The sequence below is a fragment of the Leuciscus leuciscus genome, assembly GCF_965113295.1.
Source record: "Leuciscus leuciscus genome assembly, chromosome: 6".
Lineage (NCBI taxonomy): Eukaryota > Metazoa > Chordata > Actinopteri > Cypriniformes > Leuciscidae > Leuciscus > Leuciscus leuciscus.
The window spans coordinates 20,030,896-20,051,925 of NC_138730.1; the positions used below are offsets into that span (position 1 = coordinate 20,030,896).

General features: G+C 37.1%; 1 protein-coding gene across 1 annotated transcript in view; it reads right to left on the bottom strand.

Moving 5' to 3' along the window:
- The window catches only part of arhgap21b (Rho GTPase activating protein 21b), a 55,200-nt gene extending 39,136 nt beyond the window's left edge, over positions 1–16,064 (bottom strand). Inside the window, exons 1-4 of the mRNA XM_082171938.1 lie at positions 15,846–16,064; positions 14,802–14,968; positions 2,503–2,676; positions 2,381–2,402 (exon numbers count right to left, since the gene is read on the bottom strand). Coding sequence (XP_082028064.1) covers positions 2,381–2,402; positions 2,503–2,676; positions 14,802–14,876 — 271 coding nt within the window. The 5' untranslated portion in view covers positions 14,877–14,968; positions 15,846–16,064. The remainder of the gene's footprint in view (positions 1–2,380; positions 2,403–2,502; positions 2,677–14,801; positions 14,969–15,845) is intronic.
- Between the last annotated feature and the right edge of the window lie 4,966 nt (positions 16,065–21,030).

A 21,030-nucleotide genomic window follows, 5' to 3' on the forward strand; every position in this document is an offset into this window, starting at 1 on the left:
AGAAAGGATTTATTCAGTCAGAAGGTTGCATACTTGTCCACTATTCTAAGCCATTTTGTAGTATAAATAGTGCAAGCAGTGTGTACACACTGAAAATGACACTGTGCACTTCAAATCAGGGTTGGGTACCGAACTCTGAACTTTTAAGGGCACCGACCAAATTACGTCAGCACAACCGAGTACTGATTCACATTAAATCAATAGGTGCCAAATTTCAGTACCTGAGAACACATCTGGGCGTGAGAGTAAGACTATTTAAATAAGAATACAATAATGACAACAAGTAAGGACAACAATATGCAAGTGCTATGACCCTTCCCATTTTAATCTAACGTAGTATGTGTACTTTTTTTTTTTTTTTTTTTTTTTTTAAGATAATAGATATAGAATAGAAGATAAAGTATTTATCTTAGTTAGTATTAATGGATCAGGTGTGGCCGAAAAAGATGCATCTTCAGCAGTTTCTTGAAAATGGTCACGGACTGAGCAGCTCTGGTCGAGTTGGGCTTGAACGTAATCTTCAAAGCCAATGTGAGAGTCACTTCACAAGCATTTTACAGTTTAATTTAAGAAAAACTATCGTCATATCATACACGCACAGAAACTCAAAGGTCTTCACGGCAACCCCTCAAAATTAAAGTCCGGTTTAACTTGCCAAATATATTACTGTTGTACAGAATTTAGATTCATCTCAATGTAATAATAAAACTAACGCAACACAAAAAAAGGTTTAATAATAAATTAGGCTATTATTATAATAGGAATAATCAATTTTTCTTCCATGTTTTAATTTTAACACTATAAAGCTTAGTTGTGCAGCATGTTGTTCGACAAAAAAGTTAGTTTAATTTCATATGATTAAAAGATACATTAGATTAATGTTTTATGTCTTCAACACAGAATGTGTGTGTGTGTGTGTGTGTGTGTGTGGGGGGGGGGGGGGGGGGGGGGATGAATGAATGAATGAATTCATTATGAATGAATGAATTAAAGGCACAATATGGGATTTTTTCTCCACTAGGGGTCGCTAACCTATTTACAATAACAAAGGCGTAGATTGATGACGCAACATTTGCTATGAATTATGGATTTTGTCGTCAACGTCAAGCCGACCGATCTAATAATGTATATGGATGACTGAATACATCGATGCTTTTATCATGACTGTGATATGAAGCAGTTCGGGATTGCTAAGAGACAGCTATCAGCTCCAAACGCGATGCGAGTCCCGCGGATATAAAAGGAATATGGACATTTCATTCTACCGAACTACACGCAGAATTACTACTCACAGGTCAGTTTATTAGACAAATTAAACTTGAGAGGTAACGCAGCGCTGTTTCACTCGGTCTAACATTACACTATCACACTAAACTGCATTTGAATGTGTTGAAATGTATGTGTTAACGTTAGTTTGTCTGTATGAGACTAGCAGTAAGCTAGCTAGATCAACATTAGAATAACATACAGATCATATTCTAACATTTTATCATTGTTGAACTATATAACCTTGATTAGTTTTATGTAAATGTGCTCACCTGTTTAATAAAGTACATGTAGGAGTTGTCGAAGTCTCGGACGTGGAGCTCTCGTTTATATAGTGTCCATGGGAGCTCTCGACATCTCGAAAACACCGCGCTGATATTGATTCTCGGTTTAGTTCTCCTTTTTTATCCAAAGTCTGCTTGCCATGGTCCATAATGTTTGAACGAAACAACAACAGCGTGCAAATAGACATTGTGAACTACACAGTTGTCCGCGTCAGTTTGGTTACTATCAGAGGGCTCGTTCATAGCTCTGGTTGCCATGGCAGCACGAGCGGAAACCAGAGACAACACGGATATGACGCCATTGACGGCGACAAAACGGAAATAAAGACACGGTCCGTGTCTTCGAATTAAAATATTAATTTCTCTGGATTTAGAAGTTAATTGGAACTGTCGGGATAATGTAAATACACAACTTTAAAAAATATATAACATAGATATAGTGATTTTTTATATTTTTAAATAAAAAAAAATACATATTGTGCCTTTAAGTAGCTAGTAGCCTACTATTAACAGGTAAATATTACAGTATACAAAGACAAACATCACAGACAATGGCAGACAGCGACCAAGGCAGCTCTGGCATAATGTCAATAACACTTCTGTAAATGACTTACAGTTTCTTTACAGTTATTGTGGTAAACATTCCTAAAGTACCGAATTTCATGTATAGGGGGATATCAGACACTGATGCAAGATGACAAAATAGCCTTCTAAAATGAATACACTTGACGGTAGAGTGCTTAGTGGACAGTATAAGTGCATAGTGTATAATATGTTATCTGGGACAAAACTATAGATTACATTTTATGTCACTAAAAGTGATAATTTACCTCTGTGACCATGGTCTTCATCCTATAAGAAACAAACAGAAAGAATTAATTATTGTGTATATTGAAAAATATACAAACAATACTATGCTATGAAACTCCTGTGAATGAACGATGCACACTACCTTAAAATTGGAGTGCACTGCAGACTCTGGTGGGTACACAATGAAGTGACGCAGAGTGAAGCCGAAGCCTTGTGAAGTGCGACGCAGATGAATCGTCTTAGGCCCTGGCCAGGAAAATGGCTCTTCCTCCAGCTGGAAGAGCACTCCTGAAGAATCATCCTGATCCACCACATCCTACACAGAGAGAAACACATGGAATCATGAGGAAGATGATCTAGATTTCTGCAAACTAAACAATAAATGAATGGGAAATGCTTCATTTTAAATCATCACACATACGATAAAATTGATTTGGGGTTCAAGGGAGACAGGACCTGAACAAACTGTACAGATCGTGACACAATGCCACTGGTATTCACACCAGTGAATTCAATCTGTTGCGCATGTGGTAAAAATTAAAAGAGAAATAAAATTTGACTGTCAAATTTTAGAAAATTACCTCAGATTGTATAGAGCATTTTAAACAGCCTAGTCAACAAACTGAAGTAGGATCAACACGAGGAAGAATCAGAACTGCTATGACATCATCATCCTTGACATTTTCCTCTTCATACGGAGGAACACCCACTGAAGGTTGAGTCAGGACTGGCCTGATGTCATGTCTGGAGGGCGTGGGTGATGTTTTATGTTTCATCTGAAGTTAATTTTCCTTTGTGGAGCATATTTAAGGATAACAGACACAATACGCCGGTTCCCTCACAGGAGGATTCACTGTTCAAATTTGTTTTACTGGCATTAATATCACAAATCTGTCACTGAGGACAAAAACAACTTTGTGGAAATCTGTTTTTCGGAATAATTTTTTAATTATTTAATTTACTTTAATAAGGCTCAAGTTGTGTGATTTGCTCATGTTGAGGTCTGAAGCCTTGAGCTTTCTCTGGATCTCCATGCCTACCAATTCCAGAGTGAGCAATTCTGCTTCCGGCACGCACTGCTCTGTTTATGGAGTATTTATAGTATCACACCTACCCAATTTTCACGCCCTACCCTTTACTGCCAAACCTCCTCCAGCAGAGGTGTGAGAAATCAAATATTCCCCCTCCATAAACACAATCTAACATCTGAAACGCTACAACTGGTGATGTTCACAAAAGTGTGACTGTTGTTTGAAGTAGAAACAAACCGATTATGTGCAATACAGATTATTTTTTGTTTAATTGTCTTAACTACTAAGCCCCTAAAGGGACCTTTGCAAAAATAAAAATATACAGGCTTTCGCGCGCTCACGAGAAACTGATCTCGTGAGCACGCGATACTTTATCGTGAGAACGCGAAAGACTGAATATTTTTATTTTGCAAAGGTCCCTTTAGGGGCTCCATATATAACCAATATGCAGTGAGAATTTTTTTTTTACTTTTTGACAACAATTAGACTACAGAAAAATAGCAATAAAAACTAATCAAGTAAAGTTTTCACAAAATAAAAATGTAATGCCCTTTGACTAAAAAAAGTCATATGTCAAAATCTTTGGTTTAAATTACAAAAAGGAGTATTCAAAAATGTATTTAACTTACAATTTGCAACGGAGTGGAAAAATATGTTCAAATACTCAATTTAATGTCCAAGAACTTTACATAAGTTTATAAATCTGCAATTTTCAGTATCTGATTGGAAGTAGTAAAACACTCCCAGATGCAGCTAAAACATCTGGGTCATGTTTGCATTTATTTCTGTCATTGGCCATAATTCTAAACTTGAAATCAGGATTATGCATAAAATATTTATATATGGGAAAATCGACTGAGAATTGAACAAATAGTTCTAAGCTGGCTCAGAGGAATCTTTGTGGTGGTTAAGGGATAATATTTACCAAGGGATGAGGGACAAGAAACCACCTTACAAATGGTTGTCAAAAGCAAAAATGCTACGAAATGCATTATGAAATTTGGTGAGAAAGTGTGACATTCTAGAACTACGGTAGTGCACACCACGAATATTTGAAAATTCAAAAATAAAAATAGGCTACTATTAGAATTTTTCTACATGTTGCTTTGCCATCAGCAGCAAATCTATGATAAATCCTAAACGCACAAACTAAAACTCACAGTTTTAACTAAATGCATTGGTTGGCGCTGTGGAGCGTGTAAACAAGTTTGATTTATTTGATCACAGAATGGCGTCGTCTGCCTCCTATAGGCACAGCAAAGCTTGGAATTACGTTGATCAAAATGATCTTACTAAATGATCTTACAAAATGGAAATACTTTATCAAATGAATTAACATGTTGTGTGCAAACATTGTCGATTGAAACGGAGTTATAATATCACCACCACAATGAGAAATCACATGAAATCCAAAGACAGAAGGATCGCTATTGACCAGTCAAATTAGGAAAGACAGCTGTCCATCACTGCATCCCCGAGAAGATAACTTATTTGAAAGCAAAATGATCGAGAAATATCACGGCTCCAGACAATTTTTTTTTAATAAATAATCAATTAAGGAGCCATTGGCTCCTATAAGGTGAAAAAAAAATAGGCACCAAATAATTTTAAGTTCCACAAAGGAATAAACATGTTTTAATTTTGTCATGTGTTGTCATGTCTGCCCACCTTTTACAGCAACAGCATTTTTCCATCTATCTTGTGGATGTCCTGGGAACTAAGATTCTGAATTGCTTTTCCAACTTGAGAACTACATATAGTCACAAAGAATTGTTCTTAATCCAGAATCTGAGCCAGTGTCAGTGACCATAATAATGTCAGCATCACCTGGCCATAGAGTATAGTTTGGCCTCCTCCTAATGCATCCTATAAATGTTGTTGTATGTCTTGCACACACACAATCTATTTTCCTTCATTAGTAATATATGAGAGGTAAATTTGGTGAAAGGCATCTCTTTACATGCAATTATTCATTTTTAGAATTCATTCTATTAAATTCATATTTATTCCTTGCATTCTTTCTCATGTAGACAACAGGTTAATAAAAATATATGGATTATGTGATACATATTATTTAGCAAAATGCCCCTTTCTATAGTTTTTTGTTATTGTTGTTGTTGTTGTTTTTGCTAACTAACAAGTTTATGAGCATTGAATGGCTTTTCTGAAGTATATTTGACGTAATGACATGATTGTTCTTAAGCTGTTTTATACAAGCTCTTTCCAAGGTCGAAATGCTGATTGAGCGATCTGTCAGGCCACATAGAGAACAGCAAAACTACATTTATTGCCTGTACTTCGTGATAAAATTTACAGAATTTGAAAACTAAAAGTTTGTTAATTGTTTACTAAAATTAAAAAACACATTAAAGGTGGCAGTTCTTCTCAAATCTTACTACGATTATGGGTGGCTGCGCTACAAATAATGTGAAGTTCAGGCAGTAACAGAAAACAGCAAATATTAAAAGATATGGAGCTAAGAATGTCAGTGTCAATTAAAATACGAGAATTGTTAACGATTAGTTCGCGTCCACACAGCTGACGTTTATCTGTTGCAGTTTATCCACGTTTTGTGCACAAAATATATGCTTCTTCCTTCCTGCTCTTTTACAGTACTTGCATGTTCAGTCACTGACACGTCGTTTTCATTCGACTAGCTTGACGGGAGTTAATCACTCATCGTTGTGTTTTTAATGCGCCATGTCAAGTTAAATTAGTTATTTTAACAGAGCCTGTCTCAAGATGCAGTGGTCTTTCCCATTCATTAGCGCTCTGTCTGTCTTGTGCTCTCTCTAGTGAATGTCTGTATCTGTAGGCCTGTTTACACCTGGTATTAAGATGCGTTTTTGTCGATACATTTGGACCATATACATTTATTCACCAATAGACCCTCTCCTCAAAATAATCAGGACAGAAGTGTTTGAAAGTGGACAAAAGAGACAGATTTAAACACCAGGTGTAAACAGGAATGTCTCGATCTCGTCTACTTGTGATGCAATCGACCAAACGCATCTTAATACCAGGTGTAAACAGGGCCTGTGTGTTGCCTACAGTGAACGCATCATGTACAGTATACGCGTAAATGATCAATCACTGTCATTTAATATTAATTGTCCACATTCATGGTACTAGTATTATATTTAGCTTGCTAGTGTTATGTTTTAATGCTTAATATTTGAAACAACCCAATAATTTGATTACACATCTTACTTCTAGGGATTTAGGACAGGTTGGAAGTTATTTACGATGATTTTAAGAACATTATTTTCAGGAATATGAGCACCCCAAAGTTATAAGAAACAAGTATTGTATTTCATTCAGCAAATGTGATGCAGGGCGGTGTAACTGTTATCGTTTAAAAATCTCTCTCCATTGTGAAGTGAAGTTTCATTAAGGAGCAAAATCATTATCCCTCTCATGACTAGTTGATGAGGTCACTACTGGAAAGAAATGGAAGAAACATCCTAAGCTTTTGTCAGGTGTGTGCTAGGGAACACTGACTCAACAGTGAGCAGGCTATAGGGCTTTGGTCTATTTTGGTCTACTACACAAGTAGTCTTAAGGTTCCTTGAGTGGCTGGAATATGTTCAGAGGGTGCCACATTCTGATTTGAGTGGCTGAGTCTTTGAAGAACGAGTTAATAAGTGTGAAACACAGCAAGTGCACATGAAATCTGAGAGCCTGTGTGAACTTGTGGAGCAGGTTTCTGTCAAGAGCTGTGACAATTTCCAGAATATTACGCTCATTATTTAAAGTGCTGAGCAGCAGTAAAGCTGACTGCAGGATGCTAACAGTGTGCTGTAAAGCAGTTAGTGCTGTATAGTGCTGTTTACTAGAACAATTCCAGAAATTGAGGTAATGGGACCTCATAGATTACAAAGATAAGATGATTTAAAAAGCTTAGGTTTACAAAACTAACTATTAGAACTCCCTTACTAGTCATCATGGTATCAGAGCACCCCACAGTATTTTCTCACAGACCTTTAGGACCCTTTATATGGCTAAATGGCGATATACGGTGTATATATATATATATATATATATATATATATATATATATATATATATAGCGGTATTTTCAACTTTTCCTATTTGGATAAAAAAAAAAAAAAAAGAAAAAAAAAAAAAGAAGTGATTTCACATCCTGCCCAATGTTGTCCTAAAAAAATCTTCATATTAATTAAAAGGCTATGAAAACAAATATAGTGAATGTAACCATCTAGGTTGTTGTGCAAAAAATGGTTAAAATCACATTACATTCTATTGTAACAACATTACAATCTAGAAACCAAAATAATGCATTTTAAAGAAAAAGTTAGAATCACTCAATTAAAAATGAAACTAAATACAAACAAAAGCACAGACTAAATGTTAACTCGTAAAATAAACACGCATTCATTAACATCAAACTTACTGATTACTCCATTACAAATTCGTTTTTTACTGTTACTGCCATCATAAAAATACACTTACTTGAAGGTTAAAATTCTACATATGGCACATTTAATGTCTAACAACAAATACTTTTGGAAAATGTAGCTATATTTTGGTCAGAATTATGGCGCTCCTGTTCTATCGTGCTCAGTGTGTTTGGTGTGCATGCGCGTGGCAGCGTTCGTTCACTGAAGTCTGTGAGGTTTAGTGGAGACTCGCTTGCATAAGACTAGTCCACTCCTGACAGCAAAATATTTTTCAGATGCACTCATAACTACTGTATATTGATATAAACAATATTGCCTAATATATATATATATATATATATATACACACACAAACTCGATATACCGCCCCAGCCCTATTATAGGCAAAAGTATCATCTGAGCTTGTCCATCAGCCCACCTTACACATGACAATGGCCAGAAAGTGTGGCACATGCAAAACACCTGATGAATGGTGGAAACATTATTTTGGCAACACAGCAGTCATGCTGTGCCGCACAGCTGGGCAGGATCCATTCACAGTGTGTCACCAAGAAAAACTACAGAATGGCAATACAAAATAGCATTAATTATTAATTATTTCACACCCACATATGTATTTCTTGGCTCATGCCCTCAGAGCAAACTGGAACTCAAATTTTCTTGGCCATGGAAATTAATGTTCAGAACCAGTGTATGTAGATTTAGGCAAAATTACCAGTGTCTCTTTCACGTGAGATCACAATCCCAACCGGATGCAAATCAGGAATAGTGCTCAGTCATGCAAAATGGATGTGGTGATTTTGCTCTAGGACATAGAGGCAAGGCTTAGCTAATCCAAACAGATGGACAGGGAGCAGCTTCAGCACAGATAGTCCCACACTTTATGGTATGGTGACAGACTAAACCAATAAATACTCTACTAACACCTCCATGTGCCAAAACCCCCATAATCAAATGGCCACAGCTCAGCCTTCTATGGAAATGCTCCCGAAAAGGGAACTGAGAGAGTTCATGAAGGTGAGGGAAAAACTTAAATGGGCGTTTATTATGTAATGTTGCAGATTTATTTAGTTGTTAAAGCTGAACAAGATGTGTCTAAAGATTTGCCTAAATATGAAGCAAGTTAAACTTTCTCCCTGTGTAATATTTATCCCAACTGTCAACTAGGAAATTTTATAGAAAGCATCAAGGTTTTGCAGCTTGTGAAGGTACAATATTCACATTGTGAGAATACGGTATATTTATAATGACAAGTAAATGAGGCACAGCTGAGTAAAGGAACCCTTAAAGGGTTAGTTCAACCAAAAATTTTAATTCTGTCAGTAATTACTCACCCTCATGTTGTTCCAACCCCGTAAGACTTTTGTTCATCCTCGGAACACAATTTAAGATATTTTTGATGAAATCTGAGAGCTATCTCACTCCTCCATAGGCTTCTAGGCAATTTCATTCTGCCGGCCCAGAAAAGTTAGTGAAAACATCATTAAAATAGTCCAAGTGACTACAGTGGCTCAACTTTAAGTTTATCAAGCGACGAGAATACTTTTTGTGCGGCCCTCCCTGTACACACAACATCCTTTTGTTCTGGAAGAGTGTGGAGCAGCAGTTCTTTCAGGTTATGCAGTAAGCCTGTAAATAATTCATGATGAGCACAGATGCACCTGGACAATGTGTTGCACTCCCAGAGGTGTGTGGATGGTGGCTGGGCTTGCATCAGAAATAGGAATGTTCTCCTTATAAGAAAGCAACAGCTAGATAAGCTCCAAGTACCCCAGGCTGATATACACATGGACAACTGAAGAAAGTGAACAAAACGAAGGGTCCCTCCAGGCATTTTGCATTAAAGTCATGTCATGCTAGTGGTGTTTTCACTACTGTGCTCTCTCTAGAGTCGCTGGCTGAATGTCTGATGCATAAGGCACACAAAATTGGTAGTCATTTGTGGCAATTCTGCAGGATTTCTGGGAGACGTATGTGTCACTTTCTTTATCAATCAGCCTGGAAACAAAGCCTTTGTTATGCCAAACCCCCTCATTGAAGAAAAAAGTTGTCACATTTACAGTTGTGACAAAGAGCTCTTATCAGGATCAACTAAATGCTGGATTTTCAAAAGTATGTGAAGTACGTGAATTTCGCAGCATAGACTTCTTAAAATAAGTCCAAGAGTTTTACACGACAGTCCGTTATTGTAGGGACATCAACGTTATATTTTCACGTCACTTAACATGACGCAGAGCAAAACGAACTGTGATTGGTTGCTTTACATGTCAGTCAGATAATATTCACCATATATTCACCGTTTTCATAGCATTCAGTTGGACTGTTGGTTTGAAGGACAGCATTGGGCAGGATGTGGAATAGTGTGTTTTGTCAATAAAAGAAAATAGAAAAGAAAATTGGGCTTTTTATCCGATTAATCGAAGAAATAATCGATTATCAAAATAATCATTAGTTGCAGCCCTAATCCTAAATGAATAAACTCTAACTGAACTAAGCATGTCTGGACTCTGGTATGCTGTTCTTTTAAGGCAGAGCAGTGGCTGAAATCAATTTGTCTTTTCTATTGAATTGAGAATCTATTTTCCCTTCTGGCCAAGGAGTTAATCATATGACGATCAGTAACAGGGCAGAGACACAGGGCCGAAAGCTAGCAATGCTACAACCAATACATTTCTGTCTCTTACTACCATGTGCATATTTCTGCTCCATATTACTTTACTTTTCATACTTTAAGGTGCATCTAATGATCATTCTGATACCTTATGAAAACCTTATTTCAAACAAAATGTATTAGACAATGAAAGTTGGTCAATGTTATAAACAATCTTGTAATATATCATGCAGAATGTGCTTGGTATGTAGTGTTTATTGCTGAAACCCTTATCCATTGATTATTGTGAATGAACAAGTGAACCAATTACATTAAAGGGAGATTTCACCCCCCAAAAAAATTATTCTGTCATAATTTACTCGCCCTCATTACTCATGTCTTTACAAACCTGTATGACTTTTTCTTAACTGGAACATAAAGTTATTTTGAGAAATGTCTCAGTGTTTTTTTTTTTTTTGTCCATTCAATGGACAGTCAAAGGTCACTAAAAATGTTTGGTTACAAACATTCTTCAAAATATCTTTGAAGCCCTGCAGAAGAATGTCAAACAGGTTTGGACCAACATGAGGATAAGTAAACTACTTTAAATGTAAATTAGCCTATGCTTAAATCAGTTTTAATCAGTAAAACTTTTAAACCAAATCAACACATAGATATAGGCTAAGTTCTATGAGGAGTTATGCATTTATTCATGTGTGAAGTAGCAGGAGGAAGCATTAGTCATCCCCTCCAGTGTCTCTTTATTCAATGAGGAAACTGTGATCAACTAGAAAAAAACAACCCAACTAGGGTCAAGAAATGCCTTGTGCACTAAACAGCATTTATAAAAACATTTTAAAAAATTGTTAGAGACCAACTCCACCCAACTTAATCGACCCAAAAAGCACTTCACAAGGAAATTGTGTCAACATTACAACAACGGGGTGATGCTGTTTTAAAGGAACGAGAATTTTTTATGAACCTCCAAGCTTAAGAAAATTTTCCATACAAAAGAAATATATATATATATATCATGACCACAGGAACAGAATCCAAAAGGACAGTCCAAGTCTACTGCCTTACAATAGATTTGTATGAAAAACCAACTGAGATTCACTGCAAACCATTTAAATCTCACACATTTTCAAACTTAAAAGCAACATATCTTTAAATGGAAAAGTACAGCATGGAGATCTTCAAAGTATTTTTTTTATGAAGAAAGTTAATCATTCAGGTTTGGAACAACATGAGGGTTAGTAAATTACCATTTTAATTACTGTCGTCGGAACTATCCTCATTAAGATAGCACAAGATCTGGGAAATGCACAGTACAAGAGTTGCCTAACACAATCCTGTGACATTCCAAATCTGGTGCATAATGACCTTTAACACTTTGAATATGAGTAACGTACTGCTGCACGCCAAGTACGATGAGCTAATATTATTTACACCAAGGACTGTTGAAATAAATGAGTCACTTGAGTATAAATCTTTACAGAGAGAAAAAAAGGTTACTAATCAAAAACCAGTGATAATGTAGAGTTCCACATTTTTCACTTCCATCAAAATGAGTTCAGCTGAGCCACACAGAACAAGCACCAGACAAAACATTTTCAAAATACAAAGAGACTTAGGCTACAATTTCATATTCACACATTAAATGTTTGGCTCATCTAATCAACATGCAGGCAACAGGTTTCCCTTCCTTGTGAAAACTCCTGATGAAGACAGACCTACCACTGGCAGAAGAGAGACATCCCGTCCTCTGACTCCATTTCAGCAGAAAAACAGAGACAGTGCCGAATATTAGATTAAAGGGGAGGGCTAATGTGAGCACAAATCGGCTGATTCTATAAATAGATGAACTTCAACCTGCCATGAACGTGGGCAGGGGTTTATACAAAGGTCTTCATTCAGAAGGCCAGTGGATAGATTCGGCAGACTGAGCACAAAAATGTTGATTCGTGGGAGCTAACTATATCTAAAAAGGAACTAATATCTCAGCATGACAGCGATACCCAAGACAAATCACCACCACTCACTTACATTTTTTTCCCCCATTCAGCTCACTTCACTTTCTTTTTAATAAAGGAAAATCCTGCTTCTGCAAAGTGTTTTAGCATAACAAATTGAAACTAAAAATGAAGCCAATTCATCATCAACCAGGTTCACGCCTGCAGGAAAAGATCCAACCACGTCGGATGGCTCAAACTGAGAGCAAGAGAAAAGATGGTCAGTGTTACTACTTAACTAACTTACAGAAAAAAACCTAGACAAACCTTCCCATGTGAGGCCAAATCCGCACAACCCACACTGAAATGTGGAAGCCATAAGTTAATACCCAACTACACAGCACAAGCAATATCGCACGTTTTATTTTGACAGTGTCAGCATTCAGATGGTCCCCACATTGACCATGTGTTTAAAGGAAGGGGTTTCACACCAGCTGTTTGCATTGTAGCTGCACTGCGATCTGACTGTGTGGTTCAGACCGTTTCGAAAAGCTTCCCCCACAGCTAACTCGCAGATAAACGGATGCTCCACGCTAGAGAAAAAGCCTGCCAGGGAATTTCCTTCAAGAGCATCCAAAGAATTTCATTTCTTCTGCACACACTTATGATTACAGATTACAGTCCTTCATGTTTCTCATAAACTACAAAAGGAATTTCAGACAGCAAATACATTCCAGACTGTGGAAAAATCCAGACTCATTTTGTGCCAAAATGCTCAAGCATCAAAACATTGTGTTTGCAGGACAACAACAGAGTTCATCAACAGTCAAAGCGTTAACCAAAGCTAAAAATCGAAACCAGCCTGGACTTCCAAAAGACTGCTTTTGATATGCAAACTCCCCACATTAGAAAACAGGTTTAGCACACATGGCTATAAACAAAACATCAGCGATACAACCATCAAACAATGCAGCTACTACAATGCATGGATAAATACCACATAACAGAACTTTGGAAAAAGAGAATCTCTTCAATTCGAGAATAGATGCAAGGCATTCAGGAAAAAATGAGTGGATTCGGATAAAGCAGCAGCACAGCTTGTGCATTCCACACCAGTCAGTGACACAACAACAACAGGCTGCTCAACTTAATTCAATCTTGTGACCTGAACAACATGTTTCTGCTGAGATTTTCCAATGGAACAATGCTAGTCAGAATAGTGTTTCCCATTAATCAAGTGGACTTTGGCAGTCTAATCTGAATGAACCGAAAAATATTTACATTTCTCATAATAACATAAAAGACCTTTAACATCAGCTTATATTTTTCTGTGTTGCTTTGGCAAAGTATCTGTCAATTCAACTAAAATAATCACGAAATGTCTTAGTGCACTTATCAAATAGCAAAAGGCTGCGATTTAATGAAGTATATTGTCTGTTGTGCTCCGTTTTAATCGAAGTGCTGCACTGTGTTCAGATGCTTCCAGAAATCCTCTAGATTTGTAATGAGAAACACTTGTAAACCTGTTGTGACGGAAACTTAAAGGTCTCCCCGGAAAAATAAAAGCTCAAGGGTTTAACTATCGCAAGTGAGGAAATTAAAAAGTAATATTGTAAATTTACTACTGTAACAAAGTAAAACAAGAAATATACTAATGAAATATTCATTTTTAAATGTACAGTGCCGTTGTATTACAATAGTAATATATTACTGTCTTAGGGATGATAATAATAATAATAAAGTATGAGTATTATTATTATTAATTGGATTCAAGTTGTTGGCCTTCCTAAAAACATTTGATTTTAAAATCTACAACATTTTTAATATTAAAAGGGAAGAAAAAAATTAAAAGGAACTATATTCTCACAAAATTCTGTAGGAAACAGAAGCAGAAAATCAGCCAATTGTCTATTTACATCTGAATCATCTCATTCATGCTGCTTTCAAGATCAACTTCTGACAAATGACAGGGTAGGCTATGTTTCATTGGAAGTGTCAATGACCTGTATTTTTTTTTAAGTGCTTTGCCTGCACTTACTAGAAGCACACAATTCAAAGCACAAAGACAAACTGTCTACTGAATAAAAAACATCTGTGGCAGCACAGAGCACACAAGCGGTTCTTTTAAATCAGAGATCATAGAGACTGGCTCATCTAAAATTACACGATTCAAACATACCTTTGTAATTAAAAAATTATATTGATGATTTGTAAGAAACGTTTAGGAATGGTAGATTATCTCAATCAACCTACAACTGGTCTACCAACTATTAGCCTACTATTATATAGGCTATAGCCTACTACTATAGTCCTACTATTAGCCTACCTACAGTCAGAGATCTGGGCTAGTGACCCAAAAGGTCATGATGATCCATCACCATATTGTGGCCCTCCAGGGGGGCCACCCCTTTAATAAGCATCCAGTAAAGATAAACCATGGGTCTCACCTCGCAATACGGAGATGGGCCAGCATAATTCAGCTCATCCTCGTCGCCTGAATTCCTCCAAGGTGTTGCCATCATTTCACTACAGCAGCCAGCATCTAGAGAAATCTCCTCAGATCAGCTTCAACATCACACTGGATTTGCTTTTCCACATGTTTGGGTAAAGGACCCTGGGGGAGAAAATAAAAACACACCATATCAATACTAGACATACCTTATTAAACTACAAAACCTTTAGAAGCAATTAATTACAAAAAAAAAACAAATACTCCTTGACATGATCATAATAATATTTCACTTGTTTATTCAAATGTGAATGTTTACATTTTTGGTTCTACTACAATTGAATTTTCAAAACGAAACCCTATATTTAAAATTCAAAACAAGATTGCATTGTGTTTGTAATCAACTTCACGGTTCTCTGCACACATTCAGATATATTTAAATAAACACGTTTGACGCGATTTCCGATTTGTTCTGGTTTCTTTTTGACAGGTGTTTTGAAGTAACCCCGTAAACCGTAGTGGCCAATAGACTTCGGCCGACATAAACGCCCTAAAAATCGCTTATTCCAGCAAAACGCGAGCCATTCCCTTGTGCCACATGGTTACATGAGCCTTCACCTTTCTTTATTAAAAGCTCAAACTCTGAGATATCAAACACACGAGCCGATTAGCAGTAAACAAGTTTAATCCTGTTAAAATAAAATGATAACCCAAGACAGAGAGTCTAATCTGATTGTAAGCGGAGAGGTTTGATCTGGTGTGGTCAGACTCAACTGGTGTGTGAGCGGCTAACAGCGCTGGAAACTTTCTGCCGTGAATTGATGTCGAGTAACGTTACGTTCCTCAAACACAACAGAATGTATTTATATTCACTTTGAAAGTGCCGGACTTAATTTTAACGAGTAAACACATTAGGCACGTTACGTGTTGGATAGTTTAAGTGTTCTGAGTGATATATAAAACATTGGGCTCTGGTTAGCATAAGTAGCTAGCAAAACAAAGTAAAGGCTAACTGGTATTGTAATGGCTAGCCAGCACCTACCTGTTGGGAATAAAGCGCTGATGTTACGCTGTAAACGCCCATTGCGCACAAAAAACTCATTAATTCGTTAGAAGAGTCTAAACGACAAGGTAGGTCCGTGTCCTGGCCTCAACCCGAGTGTTTTAGATGGATAAAAGCAGAACGAAAGTTTTCCTATTCCCCGGTCCAACTCGACGCACACGCGCGCGCGGCACTCGCTGGATCGGGGCTCGAGCGCACTCGGAATCCTTGGAAACGCCACCCTTTCGCGAGCTGGCGGACCCTACATCCAATCAGATTCTTCCTAACACTTCTCGTTTAAATTTCAGCCAATGATTTGCGTTGTTACAAATACTATTTTTCTCCAAACAATCTGTTATCTCTGTCAAGTCATAAAAAAATCTACATTTTTCTATTTATTTATCACTACTGTTTTTTCTCATCACAACTAGCGTTTTTATGGACAACATTTTGCAATATTATTGAAGCATTAACCCAGTGTTGTACAACAAGTTAGACAGACCTTTTAGAAATACAACTGTTGTTATCCAATATAGCAAGTTTTCTGTTTGAGGTCAGTTGGACCACAATAACACATTACAGACAAATACAATCAAATAAATCCATGCAACAACGACCATTCACAGCAATTTATTCATATACTTGTTGTGGTCTCTGAAACACTTGCTGCATACTGATGCATTGTTATGAACCTGAAAGCTTTTTTATAATCAGTTCACATGGGATTAGTAAAAGTCATGAAGTGTCAATCCAATACTTCAAATATTTTATGATCAGACCCAAAAGTAGCCAACATTCAAGTATTCAATCTATACGAGTGAGGATGTGTTTTCTCCTCCCATATTTGATTTAGTTGTTATATGCTACCAGAACAAATGGAGCAATGAGGGTGGACGGAACGTCTTGTTAGGACGTTTTGTCTCTAAACACAAAAACTGGACAGTGTTGTTTATATGTCACCCTGTGACAGTTTGACCAGGCAATACAAGAAACTGTTTGTGTTACCCTTCCCTCAAAACACAAGGGAAGAGTAACACATGCCAACAAAAATAATAGAACACTGCTAAATATTTATTATGAATATATTGGAGTTCTCTAATAAATCCATATTTTATAATATGGATAGATACTCCCAATCAGTATCATTTCTTTTCTTGCCCAACCAAAAATATTTTTCAGTGATATACTTCTGTCAACAAATATGTGAATAACTGTAATATTGGACATTTATACTTTTGTCTGAGTACAAAATCCCCCAAATATCTCTCTCTCTCTCTCTCTCTCCCTCTCTCTCTCCCTCTCTCTCTCTCTCTCTCTCTCTCTCTCTCTCTCTCGCAAATACAACTGTTTGTCTGGATTACTGGAGTCACATGTTTGGCCCAGTTCAAAGCGGGGTCGGGCAGTTTTGGCATGCGATTGGCAGTGGCTGTGGAATGTCTGCACACACACTGTGCCCCAAAAAGCAGACGCATGAGGAGCGACTGCTATGCTCACAATCTGAGAGAGCTTCACTAGAGTTAGTCCATCATCTCTTGTGTGTTGAGCTATATATTGATTTCAAAATTATGTGTGTATATATATATCCAAATATATATATAACAACCATTTGGTATGGTATCACTACTTTTGTTTGTATTGTTGTCATTTGTATGCCACTTTGGATAAATGTGTCTTCTATAGATATAGATCTGCTCAATTGTGTCTATTGTATTGCATGTTACCAGGTGGGGATTTCATATGAATTTGTACAGTGTGAATCTTGCAAAAATGTACAATTATTAGAAATTATATCCACCCACAACCCCACCCCTCATCACTGGGGCGTACACAGATCATACGAAAATGTACGAATTCATACGAATTAGCCACCAATTCACCAAAACGTAAAAAAGTTACGAATTGACATGAGATTGTGTTGTGTTGTGTTGGTTGGATGGATGGATGGATGGATGGACAGATGGATGGATGGATGGATGGATGGATAGATAGATAGATAGATAGATAGATAGATAGATAGATAGATAGATAGATAGATAGATAGATAGATAGATAGATAGATAGATAGATAGATAGATAGATAGATAGATAGATAGATAGATAGATAGATAGATAGATAGATAGATAGATAGATAGATAGATAGATAGATAGATAGAAAATTTCATTTGAAGAAAAAAATGATTGGTTCGGTTAGTTGGAAATAAGTCATTGTACATATTCAGACACACAAAGAAAGAAAAAGAGAGAGCGCAGGCAGTAACCTGAAAAGAGAGCCCTGTGAAAAGTGTTCAGTTTCTAGAGGCTCGCACAAATGTTCCTTTCATTCATGGCCAGCCGAAGGGGCCACCTGTTTCAGGGATTGGGTGGCCTTTGTTCCGAGGTCGTCCTGACCAGGGACTTTCACAATACTTCCCAACCCAGGGAATTCCTCTCTCTGCAGTCTGATCTGGAACGGAGCTCAAACCACAGCAGACACTCTCTCGGGAAGCAGCCTTCCCAGGAAGAATGTCAGTCAGCTGCATGTCCTTCTTGTGACCAACTTGGAAATACGCCGGCCAGTTATAACTTGAAAACAGGAACAGTGTCCATCTTTGTTTAGCCTGAGTCTATCCAAATTCAGTTGAAACAGTGCTGAAAAGCAAGCTTATGCGTTTGGGAGGGTGTTTTTAGACATATGTGACTCCCAGAGAGATTATATTACCAATCATACTCAGATTATCCTGCCCTTTATTATATTGCGGAAACAGATTTTTGATACTAAGGTTTCTTCAACTTCACTTACACACTCCTCAGAGAGGGCCAGTGCATTGAAATAGTGAACAAACCCATCTAAAACTGTGGTTAAACAGCCAAACAGAGAGAGTGACGCTTTGTTTTCACAGCACACTGAAACTCCCTCTTGCTGTTGAAATGCGGGAGTCATGTGTCAGGTGTATGAATAAGGCACGACGGCTCCGCCCATCTTCTATTGTGAATGTCCACTCACTCTATCAATGCCCCACTTTTATTTATCTTTCAAATCATGAGAACAAATCTAAAACTTCAGGACAATCAGGACGCCAGCTACATGTTGCTTTTGGGTGCTCCTTTGCTTTGTGGAAGCCTTAGATGAGGCTTTAAAATGACATTAAAAATGATATTTTTACACGGTGAGTGGTGGTCACTTGCCATGTGGCATTGCCATTGGCCATGTGGTTTCTAAGGTGTTCTGAGTGGTGTGTTGCTATCCAGCTGCTTCACCCAGAGCACCCCGTGGGTTGTAAGGGCCTGGCTTATACAGCCCAGGTCAAAATAACCCAACGTCTGATAATCTGGTACTTAGATATGACCGGGGCATTTTTTTGTTGCCCATTACTCTGATTGCTTAGAAAATTATAGCTTAAATCTCCTCAGCAAGCTGCATGATTTGATGAATCACTCATGTATGACATGATGCAAGCCAAGGAAAGTTACAGGGAAGCCACTTTTTTGAGGGGGTAAAACACTGCTGTTCAAAAGTTTGGTCAGGAAGATGTTTTTAGTTTTTATTGCCTATATTGTTGTGGTAAAGTGTACTATTTGGGCTGTAAATGGGCTACTTTTAGAAGAAATGCTGGTTATATGTTACTAATCTAAAGCCTGTTTTTGGACAGCATTACATTATCATAACAGGAGTTATAAGTTATAACATAACTGTGCAAGTTAGTGAGTGATTTAAGGATTTTAGATTGATGGAAAATGCATATTTAGGCTACAGTCGGTTTGTTGAAGTTTGGCCTGTTCTCTCTGCAGACATTCAAGGAGGAAACATCAATTATTTTTCGTCATTTCCCAGTATCTATCTAGTCTAGACAGAGAAGCCTCAAACCTCCAGCAGAGCCATTTGAATACACAATTCATTGTCTAGCTTTAATTTAAGGCCAGAGCTGAATCATTACAGAAATGTATGTTAGATTCCACATATACACCACTGTAAAAGGAAACTCACAGCCTGTAACTTTACATGAGGATCAAATATGTCATGACTCACTTCCTTGAAACCAAAAACTTTTCATTAAATGGTGGTTGTATGCTTTCATCTGGGTGGAGACTGGGCCAAAGAAGGCACGATACGGGCTTGAGGTATACAGGCCCTATGATTTGTCCACAGGTTCCATGTCTAGTGTATTCTGGTCTCTGCATATGGACCATGTAGTTGAAAGTTCACCCAAAAGTATAGTGAACTTGAAAAATGATTCAGTCTTTTTTTGTCCATACAAATGAAATTCAATGGGGTCCAATCTTATTTTGACCACCCATTGCCAGACGTCTTTTGAGTTCCACAGTCGTGACGTTTTCAATTTTGGGTGTGTACACTCTTAGAAAAAAAAGGGTTCAATGGGGTTCTATATAGAACCCTATAAGACTCAATTTTAAAGAACTCTTTATGCCAAAAAATGTTCTATATCGGGAGAAATGTCTTAAATGATTGCATAACACTTTCATGTTTAATGGGTTATTTCATTTTTTTCTAGTGATAAAGTATGTTTACGAGCTGTTTAATTCGTGAAATTTTGTTACGAATAAAAAATATTTAAAACAAACGTCATTAAAATTGAATCCCATGATTTGAGTGACTATCCCTTTTGTCTATGGGATTTTTTTAAATGAAAGAAAAAAAAGAAAGAAAAAAAAACTTGGATGTGAGCAAATGGAAAGTAAAAGGGTTTAGGAATTTGTTCAAATACATAATTCAAAGTATGAGCAATAAAGTATTGTATTACCTCACTGTCTTATATTTATGCGTTTTCTATTTTTGTCCATCCTTGTGAGCTGCTAAACAGTCTTTCGTTAATGACAATGATAATAAAGATCTATATTCTATTCTAGTACCAGTAAACACAACTAATTTAGTTAGGCCTATCAGTCAACCCACTTATATTAATAGCTCTGGAGCCCTGAACAATGAACAAGCAGCCTATCATGGTATGACTCATTACTGACTTTATTTCCTGCATTCGGATTACTTTGTTTTTGAAAAGCCAAAGGATACCTTCACCTCACAAAGTGTGTTGCCATCTGTTAAACACACTGGGGGGATTTCAAATGACATGAACAGCAGTCTTGTGGAAGTCTTGAGTTCTAATGAGGGGTATTTAATGGCCAAGAAATATCAAGCCATTTAACAGGACCATGCACATCCGGGTGCAAACACTATTCACTTATAAC